General features: G+C 26.6%; 1 protein-coding gene across 3 annotated transcripts in view; it reads right to left on the bottom strand.

The window, feature by feature from the left end:
• Positions 1-875: 875 nt before the first annotated feature.
• Positions 876-21,897, bottom strand: part of LOC136076748 (NACHT, LRR and PYD domains-containing protein 12-like) — a 34,071-nt gene continuing 13,049 nt past the window's right edge. For 2 of the 3 annotated variants that reach the window (XM_065790158.1, XM_065790159.1), the window contains exons 3-5: positions 16,661-16,708; positions 4,565-5,908; positions 876-1,574 (exon numbers count right to left, since the gene is read on the bottom strand). In XM_065790158.1, coding sequence (XP_065646230.1) covers positions 928-1,574; positions 4,565-5,908; positions 16,661-16,708 — 2,039 coding nt within the window. In that variant the 3' untranslated portion in view covers positions 876-927. Of the gene's footprint in view, positions 1,575-2,457; positions 2,543-4,564; positions 5,909-16,660; positions 16,709-21,897 lie in introns of those variants that run through there. The other variant, XM_065790160.1, reaches the window with a different exon arrangement.

Raw genomic sequence — 21,897 nt, 5'->3', positions numbered from 1 at the left:
AAGATGTTAACATTTTAAAATTAATATCTAATTATTAATTTAGAATTAAGTAAACAACGTTATTTGTAACTTAAATGGAACTTTTATTTCCTAACAAAATAACTTCGAAGAAAAATTCTACAAAACTTTCGAACTTTTTTATTTTGACAACAAAAATCGTTTGAAGAAACAAATGGCGAAATCCTTAAATTTTTAAAATAGTTGTTCATGAACATAAATATAATGAGTAAATCAAAAATTAAAATAATTCAATTTATTCAATATTCAAAAATATATTTAATATTTTATTTTAAAAATGTTAAATATATAAAATATTAAACAAAATTTCCACATAACGTTATTAATATTTTCAAATTTTTAAAAACCTCAAAAAAAATTTACTCTACGTCTATGTTATTTAAAATCAATTAATAAAAAAAGAAAACGAAAATAATTCTAGTTTTATTTATTCATTTATAACTATATATCTTATTATATCCATTTAATAAAAATTAAAATTAATGTTAAACTAAAATTTTAAACATTTATTTAAGAGGTTGCTGAAAAAGTGTAAAAACTTTTTAGTATATATAGTATTTAGTAATTTATAGAAACTTATTAGTATATATAGTATTTAGTAATTTATAGTAATGCAACAGCATTACTATAAAACTATACTATTTACTATAAATATATATTGAAAGTGATAACTATGTTGCATAACAATAATAATAGCAATAATAATAATAACAATAATAATAATAATAACAATAATAATATATCAACATAATTTATAATTTTACTTTCACTAATATTTTAAAATAAAATTATATTTTATTAATTTAAATTTTTAAACATTAAAAATATAAAACTAAAATATTATTAAAACTATTTCGTATATTTTAATTATAAAATAATATATTAAATATTTCATTTATTACTTTATAATTATTGTTTATATTTTATTAAGATATTAAACATTATAAAGTTTTTTAATTCATCGAGGTTATAAAAATATTTTCTACGGTACTCGATTCTCAACTCCTTGACATTCGAACAACGAATCCATTCACAAATCTCTTCAATGAAATCGATGTCGTCGCGAAGTACAAGATCTAATTTTTCACAAAGATTAATCCACGGAAGAAAATTTTCTTCAAAATCTTTTTTTGATATTAAATAAAATCTGATGATTAACCTTTCAATCTTATCTTTCGGTTTCCATCCTTCGAATTTAATTGGATGATAAAAGTGAACTTCGCAAACATTTGTTGAGCATTGAATTATAAGATTTTTTTCTTCATCACTCAAAATACAATTATGAACACTTCTCGATAAACCCATAGAAATCAAATCAACACCTAACTTCGATAACTTTCTTCCAGAGTTAATGTAATGAGTTACGAAATAATTTTCACAAGAAGTTTTGTAAGAAGTTTTTCCATCGTGAATCGAAATTATCCACCACTCTCGTTCATCGACGATTAATTTTATTTCATCAGTAAATGATGATTGACTTTCATAAAAACATTCAATGAATAAATCAACGTAATAGGTATAAATTTCTGATTGACGCTCTAATTTAAGCAGACGATCTAAAGAAAAAAACAAAAATAAAATAACAAATAAAAAAACGTTAAAATAATAATCGTAATTATAATATTATATAAATTGTAATAATATACTATAATTTTAATTAAAATAATTTTATTATAAATGTAGCATGCTTAAAATAATATATACCAAATTAATTTATATGAACAAAAAAAAAACTTCGTCATTCATTGCAAACCAACGTAGAAATTTATTTAATTTTACAAAAATAACATCGTTCAGTTGTTTTAATATAACACAAGAAAATCGTTCTTCATTCACACACAGATTTTAAATAAAAGTTTGTAAATCGAATTCGTATTAAAAAATTAAATTTAGAAATAGAAAATCTCTTCGACTATCTTTTTTTGAAATATGTAAATAAAACGATAAAAAACTCAAAGAGTGAGAGATTAAATATTCAATTTCGACGTTGATTTGAAACTCAAAAAAAAAAAAAAACCTCTGAGAATTTATGTTTTATAATACAAAATATAATCTGTTTATAACTTGTATATTTTCTAATATGAAATATATTGTGATACATTTTAATTAGAATAAACAATAAAATTTCACAGAGAAATAAGAAATACTTATAAAAAGAAATAAGAACAGGTCACGAAAAACAAAAGATTTTTATAACTTTTTAAAAAATTTTTAAAACGAAAGATTAAAACTTATTGCAAATTAATTAATAGTCAAAATCATAGTTAAGAATAATTTCATGGCTTCCAGGGTTGTTGAAGCATAGCTACCAGGGATGTTAAAGCATCGCTACCAGATTTGTTAAAGCACAGCTACCAGGGTTGGCATCAAATACATTTTACTAAACACGTCTATTCAAGATTCCCAAATAAAATTCAAATAAACGTATATATAAGTGGCATTTTCAAACCGAACACAAATATTCATATTTTAGGGTAAAATAAATATCAATAACTTTTCAAGGCAAACCAGATAAAATGGTATACTAAATAAAAGAATGAAAACAAATAAAAAACAAATCTTTAAATCAATTTAAGGTTAAAAAATAAAAATAAAAACTAACAACGACTCTATTGCTTTCTACCAAAACGTTTTTCGCTGATAAAATGGAAAAATTTTGTTTTAGAAGTATTTATAAAACAAATATTAAAATTCGTTAAAATCTTTATTTCACACAATCATTTTATAAATACATATTTAATATATATTTGATATTTCTCTGTATTCTTTTTAAGCTAAAATTACAGACGTTCTCGGCGAAAATTAAACATACGTTGTAAGCAGAAAAAAATTATTTACAGGAATTATATCATTATTCCGGTAAGTAATATTGGACGATTAAAACTTGGACCGACTGTTAATTAACAAAAAAATAAGTGCAAAATCGTGGAAATATATAGTAATTAAATAGATTGAAAAGAAAGTCAATTAAAATTAAAATCGATTAAGATCTCAAAATGTTTAAAAATCAATACGGCAAGCTTGATTTTGATGTTTATATTAAAAAAAATGAGCTTTAAATTAAAATCAATATTACTTCAAAAATGTTTAATTGATATCAAACGTTTAGTTTTCTCTACGAAATTATACTGTTCACTCTAATTAAACTAAATCAAAAGATCTGTTTATTCTTAAATTTTTATGAAATAATTTAATGTATCAAAAAAAAGAAGAAGATATGCTCTATAAAAAAAAAAATTGTTTCATTGTTTCTATGACCTTGTAACAATTTAAATTTAATTTCAAAATATGATTTTTTAAATTAAAAATTAATTACGACAATTAAAACTGAAGTATACTTACAACTTACTAAGTTTAAAAAGTTTAGCTATCAATGTTAATTTCAATAAACGATGGTGAAAATCAAAATGATTCCTTGAAACATTTTAAGAAAAAAAACTAAATTGTGAGATTTTAAATATCAAAAACTCGATCATCGAACTTCAAAAAAATCTTTCAGAAAATTCGAACAAAATTATAATCAAATTGTAAACAACCGTTTTGCTAATAGTTTTGTAACTATCGCAACAATTGTAACTATCGAAACAATTTTTATAAAATGAGAATCTAGCGAATTGCGAACAGTAAATTTTCGAGATTTTTTTAATCACATTTTATAAAATGACTATAAACCAAGTTTAAGACTTGAAAATGTGATTTTTAATTTAAACTGTGCTAGAGAACATAAACAAATAAGTTTCTGTATAAAATATTATAGAAAATAAAAATTGGAACAAAAAATTAGTTGCGGCTATCGTTTATATTATCTTTCTTTGACGTCATATTTAAATTCACTTGAAGAAAAGTGAAATATGTGAGTTACTAAGTGGACTACTAAAAAAAAAACTTGTATATTATTTTTAGTTTACCAAAGTAATACCTATTAAGGAACAAAATAAACTAAAAAATAACTCACATAACAAATTAAAAAACAATATAATTACCTATAAAATAAAACTTGAGAATTTAGGTAAAAAAACAACGCTTGCTATGAACTGCCTTAACTCTGGTTAAAATTTAAAATCACTAATATTAAAAAAGATTTAATATTATTAATATGCAATCTGTTATCAGATTGATATATAATTTTTTGTTGATAATCTTTGATTATTAACTATAATTACTGAAGACAATTTTAGCTTATTTTTAGTTTAGTTAAAAACACTTGTCATAAAGTTAAAAAGCTTACAAATTTGATAAATAACTCAATATTTATTTTAAAACCATTTTTTGCTTTTCTTTTGTTTTAAAAACAATTTAATTGATTTTAATCAAGTTTTTGTAATAGTATAAAAATAAATAAATATAAATTATATACATGATAACATTATAAAACAAGAAAAATTTAGAAATGACAGAAATACTCTACTTACCCCAAAATAATTTGCATTAACAGAAATATCTTTTTTTTATTTAAATAAAGTAAAAATTTATATATTTTTCATATCTTATTAAGCAACTTCATGTTTCTATTCAATGATTCATATTAATGTGTATTAGAACTTACCTAAAATAGAATACAAAAGTTCTTCAGAACCATTTTTTTCAGGATTTAAGTTAACAAGAAATTTTAATAAACTATTTTGGCTTTTATTAGTTAATCCACAAATCATTGATAAGCAACTCTCCAGCTTTTCATTGGCTATAATCTCTTCAATACTTAAACAATTATATACATATACAGATGCACAAAACTCCATTATCGTTAAGTGTGCAAACTGATAATAACATTCCAGATTTGTTTCAATCTTTTCTATAAATCCAAAAAGATTAAATTCATTGTTATCAAAATCAATGATAAAAGTTTGAATTTCTTCTTCTGAAAAAATTACTTTATTTTTAACAAACAATTCATATGCAATTTTACAAATATTTAAAATATATTTTTTATTGCAATCGTCTTCAATTATCTTATCCATCAATTTATTCGTTTTTATGATGTGATTTTGAAAAAAGTATAAAAAAATACTTGCATATAAATTTGTCATTGTTAAGAAAGAGTTTTTATTTATTTCTTTTGAATCACTAATAATTTTACACATGGAACATAAGTAAAATGGAACAGATGCCATAGCTTTTGCAATTGGAGAGCTGTTTAAAGTTTCTTTTACAACATCTTTTTTTTCTTCTCTAACTTTATTTTCTATATAATTATGTATTCCTTTTTGGTTAAATCCCATTATTTGAATGGTTAACTTATTACTATGCTCTGTAGATATACTTTGGTATTGATCAATTGCATATACTCTACCAGCAACTACATATTTGTATTTTTGAATTTCTTTTAAAGCATTAACAATTGGATACTTGCAACTTGAATTGCAATTTATTAACTCATTTAAATATTTAAACTCGTCTAATCCATCAATTATAAACAGTGCAAGATGATTACTAATTTTGAAATCATTTATAATATCTTTGTAGAAAACATTTAGTAATTCTTTAATATTAGGAATATTTGGATATTGATTAAGCCTTCTGCATTCCAAATAAAACACAAGTTCAACACTTTTCCAAACTAAATCATTTGACCAATCAAGCAAACATTTTCGAAGCAACCATGTTTTTCCAATACCAGCTACTCCAGATATTAATATTACAGACTTTTCTTTCATAAAAATTTCATTATATGGAATAGATTTATAGTTCATTTGCTTTTCAAGAAAATTTTTTCGTTCAAAATTAAAAACAATATCCATTTGAGTATTAACTGCATCAACAATACATAGATCAACAAAGTTATCCATCAGATCAACGTTTGCAGGTACTTTTAACGGTGGTTGTACTTCGTTTATTTTGCCATAGTTTTCATGATAATAATTTTTCAGTGCTGTGCACATCTCTGATGTATCTAAATATAAACAATTTATCATTGCTATCATCATCATCATCATCATCATCATCATCATCATCATCATCATCATCATCATCATCATCATCATCATCATCATCATCATCATCATCATCATCATCATCATCATCATCATCATCATCATCATTATCTCATCTATATTATATATTATATACATCTATATTATATACAAATATATTAACATGCACAGGTATCAGAGTTTTGAATTCAGAAACAATACAAATTTTACATTTTAATTCTGAAATTTAAATTTTCAATTAATTTGAATTCTTAACCAAGTGTTTATTTAGATTTTCGTTTTATTATTTTGAGTAAAGACTTCTTTTTACGTTTTGCGATGAGTTCTGTTTAAGCAAGAAGCAATAAAAAGGCTGGATAGCCAATGATTACTTTTCTTTTAATGTCAAAACACTACAAAAAAAGCAATGATAAAAAAAATCAATGCACTTTATTTTACATTCTTATGTCCGAGTGAGTTAGTATATTTTGTTTCAATTATTCTAGTAAAATAATTGAGTAAAAAATACTTGTGGTTTTTTAGATTCTTTTTTAAATAATTTTATTTACCATACGCCTCTTATCACTCATTATTACACCAACAATATGTTTAAAATACTGTGATTTTATTATTTATTACACCAACCATATGTTTGCATGTTGTGATTTTATTATTTATTACACCAACCATATGTTTGAATGTTGTGATTTTATTATTTATTACACCAACCATATGTTTAAATGTTGTGATTTTATTATTCGTTACACCAACCATATGTTTGAATATTGTGATTTTATTATTTATTACACCAACCATGTTTGAATGTTGTGATTTTATTATTTATTACACCAACCATATGTTTAAATGTTGTGATTTTATTATTCATTACACCAACCATATGTTTGAATATTGTGATTTTAGAGAATTTTAAAGAAAAATAGCCAACCATACATAAAAAGAGGTTATATACCTCTACCCTACTTGCTATCAGTATCTGGTGGATTTGAAGTAACTAATAGAAAAAAAAAGTTATTAATTCTAACTAACTTATTAAACATTAATAAAATTATTAATTCTGAAAAACTTCTCATTTAAGTTTATTTATTATTGTAGTTATTTTCTTATCTTACATATTTATTTAAAGGTATAATTTTTTATTTAAAAGAAAGGTTAAGGAATCTCATTCTCAAAGTTAGACATGAGATTCCTTAACTTTAAAAACCAATTTTTGCTTTTTTAAAAACTTTAAAGCACAATTTTTATGTAAGTACATAAACGCTTTAAGCCTTTAAACAAGAATGTTTTTAAATTTGTATAACTTTGATAGTAAATTTTTAAAATTTTTGTTGTAAATGCAAAGCATTTTAGTGAAGCTGCACCAAGCAGTGAACGCCTTAGGGATGAATAATAAGTTAAAAAGAGTTGAGCAGAGTGAGATATAAGTACAAAAGGACAGATGTCCAGTGGAAAACAAAGAGCCACAAAGTAAAAAATTACTAAAAAAATGATAAGTATAATGTTGTAAAAATAAACAATAACAATAAACAATAGTCGAGACACATAAGAGTCATTTACTGTTGTTTTACTAGATTATTGTTAGTGTCAAGCGTAAGTATAATGTGTAGACAGTATCAGTGATGGACCAGAATTATTCGTTTTATAAGTAGTTATCATGTGGTCTGTATTATTAGGGTGGTAAACATACATTATCGATTTAAGTGTGTCATGGACGTCTCGAGTACAGTATGGATTCGCGCCTTATGGTACAGTATGAACACAAGAAGACCTCCAACTTTCGTCCGAGACAGGCATCCCAAAAGAAGTTCCACTCTGGGTATACACCAGGGTATCTCGTCAAGGTATCCCATTGTGTTATCCCAAAAGGACTATTCTCAGAGTATCCTGTCAGGACGTTTGCCACAGACTTCTGAATTGACACAGGGATCAGAGGACACTTTGTGGGACTCAGCACGACTTGCATACAATTGTTAGTCACTTTGTTGACATGAGTGTCGATAAGTGTGGTTTTGTTGCAGTATCACGAGTGTCAGTAAGAGTTGTGAACTGTTTCAAGTCTTGCAGATGCGTATGTAATGGAGACAGTCAATGCTGTGTACTTGTGTGTCTCTACTGTAATAAAATGTCTTGATGGTATGAGTTGTAAGTATAAAATTGGTTGAAAGTCATTCAAATTCTATACAATCCTAGATTATGAGTTGTAAAATATGAATACAGATTATTAGTTTGTTAAATATATACACAAGTTATTGTGACTATATTGGTGTAATTTTATTTCAATTTTCCAGATTATCAAGTTGCATTAGTTAGTTATTTCTTTTAGTACTTAGGGACTATCCTCTGCACATCATCAACAATAACATTAAAAAAGCGCTTTATAAAACGCAACACGAACTCATCAACAACAGGCGAGCGCAGGAAAATACAGATTGACTAACGATAATTACACCATATACTCCCATTGGACAACAAATCAACAGCATTATTCTTAATAACTGGAACATGATTGACCCAGACTTACAACTACAGGACATATTTCCACACAAACCACTATCAGTACATACAAACTTAAAATCTAATAAAGACTTACTAATTCCAGGCCTCGCTTGCCTCAGTCTCTTATTCAGCATAAAAGCCATTTCTAAAACCGCATGCTATTCTGTTTGAACTCTGATACAGAGCGGCGAGTTTAAAATTACTTCAATTTATTTACATTCTTTGGGTATTTAGGCGGATTAAGATTCCTATCAATCTTTAAACATTTAAACATTCCCTGAATACCACTGTTTATTGATAATTCTAAATTTAACTTTTATAACAACGACAAGCGAATATTCATCATCAAGAACACATTTTACATCCTCGTCACGATTTAAACCAAAGATAATATTTACTTTTAAAATGGTAAGCACACATGTTCTTATTACTTAACTCTCTTTTATTCTATTTGCAATTATATTTGTAGACAATTTATATGTAATAATATTTATATGTAAGGGGACTTATGTCTTTGTTTTTTCTCATTTTACTAAGGTTTTAAATATACAGTTATAATTTATAAATATGTACCAAAATGACTATCAATTTGTGTTGCGTGTCTGTGGTACATAATAAATGTCATATGATATCTATGTAAATGCCTACATTGACATTCACAAGTAGATACACAAAGGCCCTGGTCAGAGTTGACCAAGAAAAGAACAAACTAAGTCTAAGACAAACCATCCCATCACAAAGTACTGTTGTTTTACAAATTTTGAGGACGTGCTTGTTTTTAGCAAAGTAGTGTCCACAGGGTGTTGACCATTGGTCAGGCGCCAGACCTTCGAAACTCCCTGATGACAATTAATGGTCCTGATGAGAATGTCATCTTGACACTACATGGGTAATTGGATAATAAAACACCTATATTTTAATCATATACCACTCAATACACCGATGATTGTCATTCTAAGATTTGTACTAATATTTCTAGAATTTATATTTGCTAATTTATGCCTATAGAGTTATACTTAACCCAAACTGAGTCATTAAAACATTACTCTAACACCTATTTAACACAATAAATGTGTGAAATAGCCAGTGTAATGTATATAATACATATAAATAATTTATGGATGTCTTGGAATATATATGTATGTCCATGGGGTATATGTGTGTGCATAAACATGCGTGAGCACATATATACGCATGTGTTTGTATGAATATACACGTAACTATTTTTTATCAGTTAGTGTTTGTGCATATGTATGTATTTATGTATATATTTGTAGACAGATACATACCTATTTTTATGTATATGTATGTATGTTTGTGGGTATATATATATATATATGTTGAAGGGTATGTATATATATACATTTAGTGGTTGCTTGTGTACAGCCAAAATGCATAACCACTGCCCAGTACGACCTAGTTTCACATTAGGTGTCCAGTACTACATAATGCGCTTGTGCATATCAGGCTATACATAATATGTGTAATGTTACTATAAATATACATGATATTTAATACATAATTACTGTCAAATACACTAAAGGTACTACATCTATTATTGTTTTTATAGTCACTGCATCTTCTCACTATATATATTTATCATACCTATAACTGAAGCCACACCACACTAACTATATATAAAACGAATCATTCCACTCCAAATATTCTACTAGAGCTCTGTTACATACACCATCTGATAACTACTTTAAAAACGAATAATTCTACTCCAACTCTGTGACATACACCCATACACATCCCTCTATAAAAAATGAGTAATAACACTTAAATTATATCTAAATGTACACACATGTTATTGTTAATGTATCATTCTCACACTGTTAAAATAATGAGAAATAAAAAAACACAAACTCACATTATTACTAGATACTAAATAACTTAATTTTGATAACCAGCTTCTAAACACTAATATTGTTTTGAAACTAAAAACTCATACTAAAGACACAAGTCACCATGAATATAAGTAAACACTATCTTAACCATACTATACATACAGTTTGTTTAATTAACAAGAGGCTACCTGCTACCTATTTTATAAAACGAATAATTCTTCTCCACTTCAGATACTCCTGTTAACATAACAGCCACATGACATTTTCACAGTTACTCTTATAACTTATACATAATTCCATATAAACTTAGATTATTATTTGTAAAATATATATATATATATATATATATATATATATATATATATATATATATATATATATATATATAGATTATTAGTTGTTAAATAGATATATAAGAGTTTGTGTTACTATATTAGTGGAATTCTGTTTAAATTTTCCAGATTATCTAGTTGCAATAGACTGTTATTTTAAAATACATGTTATTGGACTTCTAGTATTCACGCCTAACTTACGTTACAACAGTTTGAATGACTTTCAACCAATTTTATACTTACAACTCATACCATCAAGACATTTTATTACAGTAGAGACACACAAGTACACAGCATTGACTGTCTCCATTACATACGCATCTGCAAGACTTGAAACAGTTCACAACTCTTACTGACACTCGTGATACTGCAACAAAACCACACTTATCGACACTCATGTCAACAAAGTGACTAACAATTGTATGCAAGTCGTGCTGAGTCCCACAAAGTGTCCTCTGATCCCTGTGTCAATTCAGAAGTCTGTGGCAAACGTCCTGACAGGATACTCTGAGAATAGTCCTTTTGGGATAACACAATGGGATACCTTGACGAGATACCCTGGTGTATACCCAGAGTGGAACTTCTTTTGGGATGCCTGTCTCGGACGAAAGTTGGAGGTCTTCTTGTGTTCATACTGTACCATAAGGCGCGAATCCATACTGTACTCGAGACGTCCATGACACACTTAAATCGATAATGTATGTTTACCACCCTAATAATACAGACCACATGATAACTACTTATAAAACGAATAATTCTGGTCCATCACTGATACTGTCTACACATTATACTTACGCTTGACACTAACAATAATCTAGTAAAACAACAGTAAATGACTCTTATGTGTCTCGACTATTGTTTATTGTTATTGTTTATTTTTACAACATTATACTTATCATTTTTTTAGTAATTTTTTACTTTGTGGCTCTTTGTTTTCCACTGGACATCTGTCCTTTTGTACTTATATCTCACTCTGCTCAACTCTTTTTAACTTATTATTCATCCCTAAGGCGTTCACTGCTCGGTGCAGCTTCACTAAAATGCTTTGTATTTACAACAAAAATTTTATTCTGATCATATTTTGACAATTTGAACGTCAATCCAGCAATTTCCAGAAAGTAATGACTTATCAGCTAATGACTGTTAAGTAAATACTAAATGGAGATAGAAATTGAAGTTGCAAACTGTAGTATCAAATAAAAGTTATATAAAGCAGTCCAAGTCTTTCTTGATTCAACCAAACATTTGACCTGTTTTGTTAGAAGCAATAAAAACTTGATTTTTATACTTTAGATTTGTACTAAAAAATACTTCTCATTCTGTATCTGACTCTTTCAACTGTATACTGTTTTTATAATATGACATACTCTTTGTTGTTATGGTCATAATGCACAACTACACATTTTGATATGTTGTATTGAAGAAGTTAAGATAAAGTTAAGACCTGATTTAAGTAATTTGAATTAAGCAGGGTATAGTTTTGAGGATAGTTGTAAAAGCATTTTTGTATCATTGACATACAGTTTGGTAACATTCAGCAATTTTCTTGCAGGGTCCTTGACAATAATATTCTGAAAAATAACTTATTCTACCTTCTTGACCCTATTAAAATTTACTCTTAAATTTATTATTGTTATTAAATTATTAAAATATTATTAAATAAACATCATAAATTTTTTAATGTTATTATTGCTATTGAAGATTGTTTTTCTAAAAGAAGCTTAGTCACATTTTACATGTTTTGAGAAGAAAAAAAGTTTTCAAGCAAAGTTTTAAATCGCAATTTATTTTCTACATGTTTATTTTTTAATAACTTACTATAAATAGTCTATATCTATAAATATATGTTTTGTCTATATGCTTACTAAAGATAGAATAAGGTAAGGTTTTAGGGTTTAAGGGTTTAAGGGTTACTTTGACATGTGGGTAACATCCACATGTATTAGATTAAATGTTTTTACCAGTCACTTGTTACCTATTGTTTAAATTAATTTAACAGATGTTCAAGCCAGATGTTCATTTAAAAGATGTAAAATGAATAAATATAACTTTTTTACCCACATAATAGTAAGTGTAAACAACAACACAATACAGAGGGCATAATTTTTTTACATGTGTTTCTATGATGTTGTTTCAAAATACTAAGGATTTTAAATTTTTTTGTTACATTTTTAATTTAAACATATATTTCAGTTTTGAGATAACATTGTCAGAAATGCTTAAGTCATTCCATGGGCAAAGAATCAAGCAAAAGTCGGTGGAATGTCTTACATCTGATGAATCTTTCACAGTTCCATGAAATGGAATCAAACAAACCCTAAATTAAAAGAGTAATTCTTAAAAAAAAGAAAAGAAATGTACCAATACATTAAATTTTAACAGATCTAAAAACCGACACTTGTAAAAAGTTAAAATCCACACCTAATAATGTTGCTTAGTGTTGGTAAGAACAAAACATCAAAACCTGCAAATGTAAAAATTACCTTACTGTTTCTGAAATTAAACCAAACACTTGAAAAGTTGTAACAAAGAAATCCAACAAAAATTACAGCATGGCAGAATTTCATCATAACCAGTTATTGAGTCATTAATGTGATGTAGAATTTAAGAATTTGACAATTTTTAGAGGAAAAAATTTTAAACATAAATTAACATACTTTTTTATATTAATGAGTAGGCACTATCAGAACTGAAGCTAGTTGATATCTTTCAAAAAATAATATAACATTACATTTTTATTGCAATTTTACTACTATACATTAAAATGTTTTCCCTATTTTGTTTTTCAATAATCCATTAATAATGCTACCCCTCAAGATGGAACATTAACATTTAAAGCATATAACATAATACTGTCAATTTTACCCATATAAGGGTAACATTAACACTTGAACCCTAAAAACAAAATTAATTATCTATCAAAAATAGATAACTGATTAAATTCTTCATCAGTTTATGGCAGCATTATCATTGGTAAACACATGAAAATATTGCATACCAAATTTAGTTTGTCACAGCTAAAAAAAGTATTTTATAAAGATGTGTCAATGTTTACCTAACATCCTAATGTTTACCTTACACCAATGTTTACCTTACATCACTTTACCTTAAATCTTAAATTCTTGTATTCCAGTAGAAAACATCTAGCATTATTTATAGAAATTACTTAAAAAAATATTTTTTAATCAAGTTATGAGTTAAATTTACTATAAAAGCTTGACAAAAGATTGGTTTTGACTTTTGAAATAAATTTTAATTAATAACTTTTATTTGATTTGGATTTAAAGAAACAAGATAAAATATTGATGACATAATTGATTATATATGATGTTATAGTTAATTTCATTTTGAAAAGTGATCTTTAAGTTCTCTATTTTTGAAATATATGTAGTTTATTATTTATACTTATTATTTGTAGTTTAACAATCATCAGTTTCTGGCAGCATTATCATTGGTAAACACATAGAAATACTGCAAACCTGATTTAGTCACAGCTAAAAATAAATATTTTCTAAAGATGTGTCAATGTTACCTTACACTTACTCTTTACCTTACACTTAAATTTTTGCATTCCAGTAGAACACATCTAGAATTAATTATAAAAATATTTTTTTAACTTAGAAACATATTTTTTAATCTAGTTATGAGTTAAATTTACCATAGAAGCTTGACAGGAGCATTGGCTTTAACATTTGAAATAACTTTCAATTAATACCTTTTATTTGATTTGAATTCATAAAAAGAATATAAAATATGATGGCATAATTGATTATATATAATGTTATAGTTGATATCATTTTGAAAAGAGATCTTTAAGTTGTCTATTTTTGAAATGTAGTTTAACATTATAAGTCTTTAAAACATATTTCTTTCTGTCTATAAGAACTAACTGATTTGATTTAAACTGACATTGGACAGGTTAGCTGACCCCATGTTTAAAACCCAAGTTTATTTCCTGCCAACAACATATATATTATTAAAAATAATAGTAATCAAAATTCCTATTTTTGATTTATTTCTTCTGTTGGCTAGCATCGTAGCATGATCTACCCTAAAACCATAATTTTTGCAAAAAAGTTGAAATAACCTAAACCTGCTTGGTCCTTTGATGCCTTGCACTAATTTATTTTTTTGTACTTAGTAGTTGTTGTGTTTTCAGTAAATGGTTGAGTTGTTCGACTTCTATAAATATTCTGCATAGTTCTCCAAACTTATATAGTGTCCGATGTCTCAACCATTTTTACAATCGTAAGTAGAATTGCAAACTCTTTTAACTCAAAAAATTGTTAAATAATTTATAATTAGTAGGCTGCATTCAACCTCCAATATTGCAATCCAGTATTTCACAACTTCATCTCTTAAATCCGCTGTGTCTTTAAAAACCTTTTTAATAAACTTCTCAACGACTTTTAATATCAAAAGTTTTTTTTAAATTGTAAGAAAAATATATATACACTTGCTGAATCATGTATATATATACACACACACACATATATACACTAACATCCATAATTATTTGAACGGTTGTACTTTTCAAAATAAGATATCAAAGCTTTACATACTATTGGGAGAGAAAATTAAAGCAAAGTCTACCAGAATTATATGTTATCTTCCTATTTATTAGGTTTACAAAAAAATCAATATTAGGTCCCATTAGATTAGTTTATAATTTACTTGCTTTTTATTCACCTTTAGCGACAATAACAACGTACATATTTTTGAACAATAACAACTAATTCAATTTGTCAAAGTCAATTGTATGCCACCAATTAATAAGTTTTTTCCACATGTTATGCATCATTAGTCATTAGTTTATGACATTACTTTTAATTCCTCCCATATAAATCCAATTGGAGAGAGATTTTGTGATTAAGGAGGCTAAATCATTCTATTCAAAATTTGATTGTTTTCGAACTCAGTCAAATAACACATACAATTTTTTGAAAAACATGTTTTAGATTCAAGTCATTTTCTTCTAAATAAATAAATGGCTTCCCATTGACTGTAAAACACCATGTTTTACAGTCAATAATTCATTTTATTTCATTATACATTCAACAAATTTTTTCTCCATACAAGCAATCTTATATTGAAACCAAAGATTTAAAACTTTGACAGGTCGGTCCATGTTTACAATTATTAATGGTCCTATTTTTTTTTGTTGTTGCAGTTTTGCACACTTTAGCATTTTTATTTTTCTTATGATTTTTATCAAAGCATTTTAATCAAAATACTTTTAAATTATCAAATACCGAGCAAACATAGGGCATACGTATAATGTATGTTCAGTTTACGTCCTGAACGTCCAAGACCTTCTTGAAACAAAAATTTTCTTTTGATCAGCGTGGCACGTTCATAAGACGTTTGAATTATATTCAGATGTGTGCCTTATTATAAAGAAACACAGATCAAACAAATAAGTAAACACAAATTAAAATCACGTTTTATTTGTGTTGAGTTTTTCATTTACTCTAAACCTGTTTGAGTTACAGTAAAAAATGTAAGTGTTAACTTTGTAAACAACAAAAATGTTAAGAAAAAATGCCAACTTTTGAAAATTCACATTTTGCAAATTAAAAATTATGAACTTTAAATAAGTTTTTTTTATATAGATATGTATTTTTAAAAAAAACTCTCTCCATATAATTTTTTAAAAATAAATTTTTTTTTTGTTGATACAACCCCTTCTCTTAAAACTATAGCTCTAAAATACAAACTCAAGAAACTCAAACAAGACCACTGCACAAATAAACATATTGAGCTAAGTATTACTAGTGATATGGTTGGGTCTTGGTCCAAATTTTTAATTTAAAAAAAAATAAAGGATAAATTCTGGTATTACAACACTGTAATACAATTTATACTTAAAACAAAAAACCACCAAAATAACTAAAATCAGTTGCTTTTTTTTACCTTTTTACATTAGCTTTACCTTTTACTTTTTAAGCAAAAAAAAGAATATTAAAACCTTATGGCTACAAATCATACAAATTTTGGAATAAACTAAATGTAAAGTAATTGAAAAAAACATAATTACCTTTGTTGGCAGAAAATCTTGAAGTTATTTCTGGTGAACCTGGAGTTTCTAAATGATTTAATTTAAAAGTTTCAAAAAAAATGATTTTTGTGAGCACAAAAGATCACAAAACTTACAAAAGAATAAAAGTAAAAAACAAAGTTCTAAACAATCTTCTATTACAAGCAATAACAATCTTCTATTACAAGCAATAACAATCTTTTATTACAAGCAAAAACAATCTTCTATTACAAGCAATAACAATCTTATATTACAAGTAGATATTTACATATTACAAGCAATAACAACTTTCATTTAAAGAACATTAAAACTTTATTAACAAACCGACTTCAAAAAAACTACACTATTTTTTTAACAATATTTTGTAGCACCATTAAAGACGTAGTGAATTTTTTTCAACAAATCAAATTTTTTTATTTATTCATTAGTAAATAATATTAATGTTAGTTTACTCCAAACACTTAAATATTTTATTTATAACATTGATGTTTATAAGATTTGATAAGGCTTTTTAAAGTTATACTTACTAATATTAAATAAAAATTAAGTTATTGCTTTGAACAAAATTGAAACCTACATAACCTAAATTCAAAGGAGGAATGTTCTTGATAAAGATAAAAATGATAAAATCTGATTTAATGCTATTTTTTTCAAACGTAAGATACTGTATCAAAGTAAACAACCTGATAAAAATCAAACTAATACCAACACTCAGCATCATGTGATTGAAATCAGGATTGGTGTCACAGGTAGTGACACCAATCCTGATTTCACCCTAACATTGAGAGTTAAATGTCATTGCCAACAATACAATATTTACAAAAATAGGTATGACTGTAGCAGATCTAAATTTAGAAAAATGACGATTCAGAAACTTCCTTGCAATCATCTATAATTTTTACCTAATACAACCAAGTAAAAGTAAAACTGATCTAACATTAACAAATGAACATCAGGTATTTATTTTTAGAAAGAATAATTTCAAAAAGAATTGGATACTATATTGTAAAGAATTGAAAACTCGGTTTTACAAAAGTAACAGAAACAAAATTCTAAAAGCACAGGCATCAAAGAATAGAGTAACATGAAAACAGAAATTATCTAAAAACATTCATAGTATGTTGTTTTTTTAAGAAAATAAAATTTACCATAAAGTTACCAACAAGTTCATGAAAAAAAAAAGTTGCTGGAGAGAGAGTAGTCAAAATTCTAAAATTAATTGATAAACGTTTTAGTTATGGGTCAAAAAATGCTGCTGCTAATTAAACAATACAATTGATTATGGAAAAATCTCAGATATATTATTTATTTTGTCTAAATTTGACTCAATATTTATCTAAGAATACTTATCTTGTCTCAATTTGACTGAATAAATAAAATATATTGATGCACTTATAATCCATTTAACTTGGAAAATTTGATTATTCTTAAACCAAAAAAAAATAAATGTATATTATTATTGATGCAATGAAAAATAATATAAAGAAAACTATTTTAATGGAAATTACATCAGATGTGCTTCATTGAATGCAATAATTATAGGATTTCACAGAAAAAGTTCATGAGTGACTGATATGCATTGCAAACTGCACGTTTTCAACTGGTAAATGTATGTTTGAAGTATTTAAAGACAAACTCAGTGAAAGTAAAAAGTATCAAAAAATACACCAGTAATTTTGCCTATATCTGGTGCAACATACACTTGTTGCAACTTTTTTAAATAATACCACTTAAAGAACAACCTCTTTAATTTCTGCACATTGCAATAATTAGTACCATTGTAAAAATCAGTGATGAAACTCAATCTTTACTAGATAATTAAATATATTTACCTGGGGTAATAATAAGTTAAAAAAAAGTATTGAAATTACTATTGTAAAAAACCATCAGCAATATTACTAAATAAACTCCTTAATTATCTGATTTAAATTATTTAACTTTGAGTGCTAGTAAAATAGTATTTTACATAATAAAACATTATTTTTGAAATTATAATTGTGAAAAATGTTTACTACATCACATAAATCCCCTTTTTAAGAATAAATTAAAGAAAACACGCAAAGGGTAAAATTTAGCTTATTAACACGTTGGCTGCCAACTACGAGTATACTCGTAGTAGGTTGGTGTCATTTATTTGCCAACTACGAGTATACTCGTAGTAAGCCGGCGCCATGAGTTTGCCAATGAGTAAACTACTTTCCAACAAGTAAACTCGTAGTTATACTAACTTGTTTCAAAATTTTTTTTTTTCTTTAATTTTATTTAATGAAAATTAAAGTGTACATCTATTCTTTTGAATAATACATTCTGAAACATTTGCCAATACATAACGAAGGTCTATTTTCACAAAAGGCACATTCATATTGTGTTTCTTTACCTTTTATTTTAGAGCAGACTCAACATGGTTTTGTTGGGAATTTTTTCTTTTCATTAGGTGGTATTGAAGACAAGTAGTGGAAGCTATTAGTGGTGATTCGAGGCACAGTTTCATTCAAACGTTCACCCAATAAATCCGTAACAATTAATTCTCTAAACTTAAGCGAAATTGTTTTATCTAGTCTATATTTGCTGTTTAGACAGTAAGCATTAAACAAAAAAGTCAAATCAAAGAGATGAAATGCTACTTTTTTATACCATCTAATTGTCTTTCTTGGGCAATCATAATATGATACCATTTGTTCTGCCCTATCTACTCCTGAGATACATTGATTGTAATCTTTAATAATATTGGGTTTTATTTTCTTCTCTCCTCTCCTGTTTGTCACTTCAATCATTTGCAATAAATGCAATTCGCTAATCATTAGCATGTATCTTTTGTCTTTCGATTTAGCAACCACTACACCCCCTCTGCTTCTGCTTATGTCTCCCTGTTTCAGTTTTGCTTTGGTACATTCTTTTGGGTTTCAAAGGAATTGTAAAAGTTATCGGTGTACACCTTTTTCAATAAATTTAATTCCAATAAGTCTAAAACAATAAATCTCGCCATTTGACCCAACAAATGTTTATCGAGAGTTGTCTCGCCAGAGTAGATTTTTACTTTTAGTACAATATCATCTGATTCGCAAAGCTCATAGAATTTGATACCATACTGTCTTTTATTTTTCAGATACTGCCTGAATACAAGACGTCCAAAGCATCATTGACTCATCAATTGATATATTTTTATTAGGACAGTAGATGTTATCCATTGAATTATTTAAGTGATCAAGAAGTCCAATAGTTTTACACAAGCGCCAACTACCTGAACCTGCATTGTTAATAAAATGCCAAAACCATAACATTAGTTGGAATTTATTTCGTGGCATTATTCCAGACAATAAGGGAACTCTATAGAGACTGTTCTTAGACCAATAGTGTTCTAAAGATGGCATTTTGACACACCCCATATGAAGAAGAACACCAAGAAACTGCCGCATACCTTCTGAATTTATTGATTTCCAATCTTTAAAATGTGGGCTTCATCTGAGGGGACGCTGCTTATTTATTTCTTGCGTTGCGTAACGATTAGTTTTAACTACCATAGTATTTATAAGCTCTTCTGTAACAAAAAGTCTAAAGAAATCTAATGGTTTCTTGCTCTCCATGTTTATCTTTAAACCAGGATTGGCAGTAAATTGAATTTGTTTTATAATATTCGGCTCATCTTTCCATTGGTTTGAGTTTCTAGATGGATTTGTTTCAGAAGTTGTTTTGTCAGGCAAAATATTACTTATAAGATCTACCTGTTGAGCTTTGTTTTGATTTTGTCTATAAGCAAGACCACCCGTTGTTCTAGCTCTTTTCGGCCGCATTAAAAAATTTTCTGCAGTGGCTGCTAGATGAACATCTGAAAACTGATTGACATCACTCACATCTCCCAATGTGCATGTATAATAATATTGCATCAAATAAGCTACATTACTATACCTTTTCAAGATGTAATTGAGAACTTGAAAGTTGTAATTAAGAAAAGTAAGATGCAATTGAGAAATACAATATGTAATTTAGAAGTCACAATATGTAATTAAGAAACACAAAATGTAATTAAGAAATTTTAAAATCTAATTAAGAAACCCAACATGTAAATAAGAAATCACAATACGTAATTGGAAAAACAAAAGTTCTAATTAAGAAACCGTATTATGGATATAAGAATAAATTATTTGTAATTGCAAATTCACAATGTTACCTTAAAGGTCATTATAAAAAATCTTCTTGTACATGCATTTTAATAAGTTAATAATATCTAATTTAGTATTTGTATGCACCAGCAATACAGTAATACAGTAATGGAATTGAAAGGTCATTGTGTTATTTGTCAATACACTATAAACAGAAAGTCTGTTATTAAATTGCATCCGTCCATTTATTAACTAAATTTGTTTACATCCACTTAGAACAACCAGAACCACCTTGTCCAATTTGTAGACATGAAATACATACAACCAAATAAGTTGAAAGAAAACATGTTTTATCTTCATCGAAAGAGTTATTGAATGTGCTGAGCGAAATGACGACCCAATCATCATTTTGTGACTCTGGCGCAAACTTATTGATAATATATTGTTATTTATTGAAAACAAACCCATATGGCCACTTTGGCCAAATTAGGATCAAACCTAATAATACAAGGTAAACTAAAGCAACAAAATTAAAAATACAAATAACTTCTTTCTGATAATCTATATTATAAACATTTCTCAATTACAACTTTTATCTTCTCAATTACATCTTGCGATTTCTTATTTACAACTTTCATGTTCTAAATTACATCTTAAGTTTCTCAATTACAACTTTCATGTACTAAATTACATCTAACGTTTCTTAATTACAACTTTCAAGTTCTCAATTACATCTTGATAAGGTGCAGTCACCGCAAATAGAGTTATACTCATTACGGTGTTATGAGTAAACTCATACTTCAGCACTGGCAAAGAAAATTTCTTCTCTATTGTCTATATGTCTGCAATGATTAATTTTTGCCGAGGCTGTTTTTCGCGGTTTCATTCTCATTGCCAAGGCTAGTTATCAACATTTCAATAAATAAAATAAAATATTTTTTATACTTTTACAAGTATACTTTTACAAGTTATTAAGCATATTTTTATTTCAAAACTTGGTAAACATTTAAACTATCAGTAAAGTATTTACAATTCCTGATTATTTATTGTTCAGTTAACATTATAAAAATACTTTTCAACACAATATATTGTTTTAGGAAAAAAACTGTCAGGTGATTAAAATTATCCATTAACTTG

Source organism: Hydra vulgaris, chromosome 02, assembly GCF_038396675.1.
Source record: "Hydra vulgaris chromosome 02, alternate assembly HydraT2T_AEP".
In the NCBI taxonomy this organism is placed as follows: Eukaryota; Metazoa; Cnidaria; class Hydrozoa; order Anthoathecata; family Hydridae; genus Hydra; species Hydra vulgaris.
Note: the sequence above shows the minus strand (reverse complement) of the source record. Positions and strands in the feature narration are given on the sequence as shown.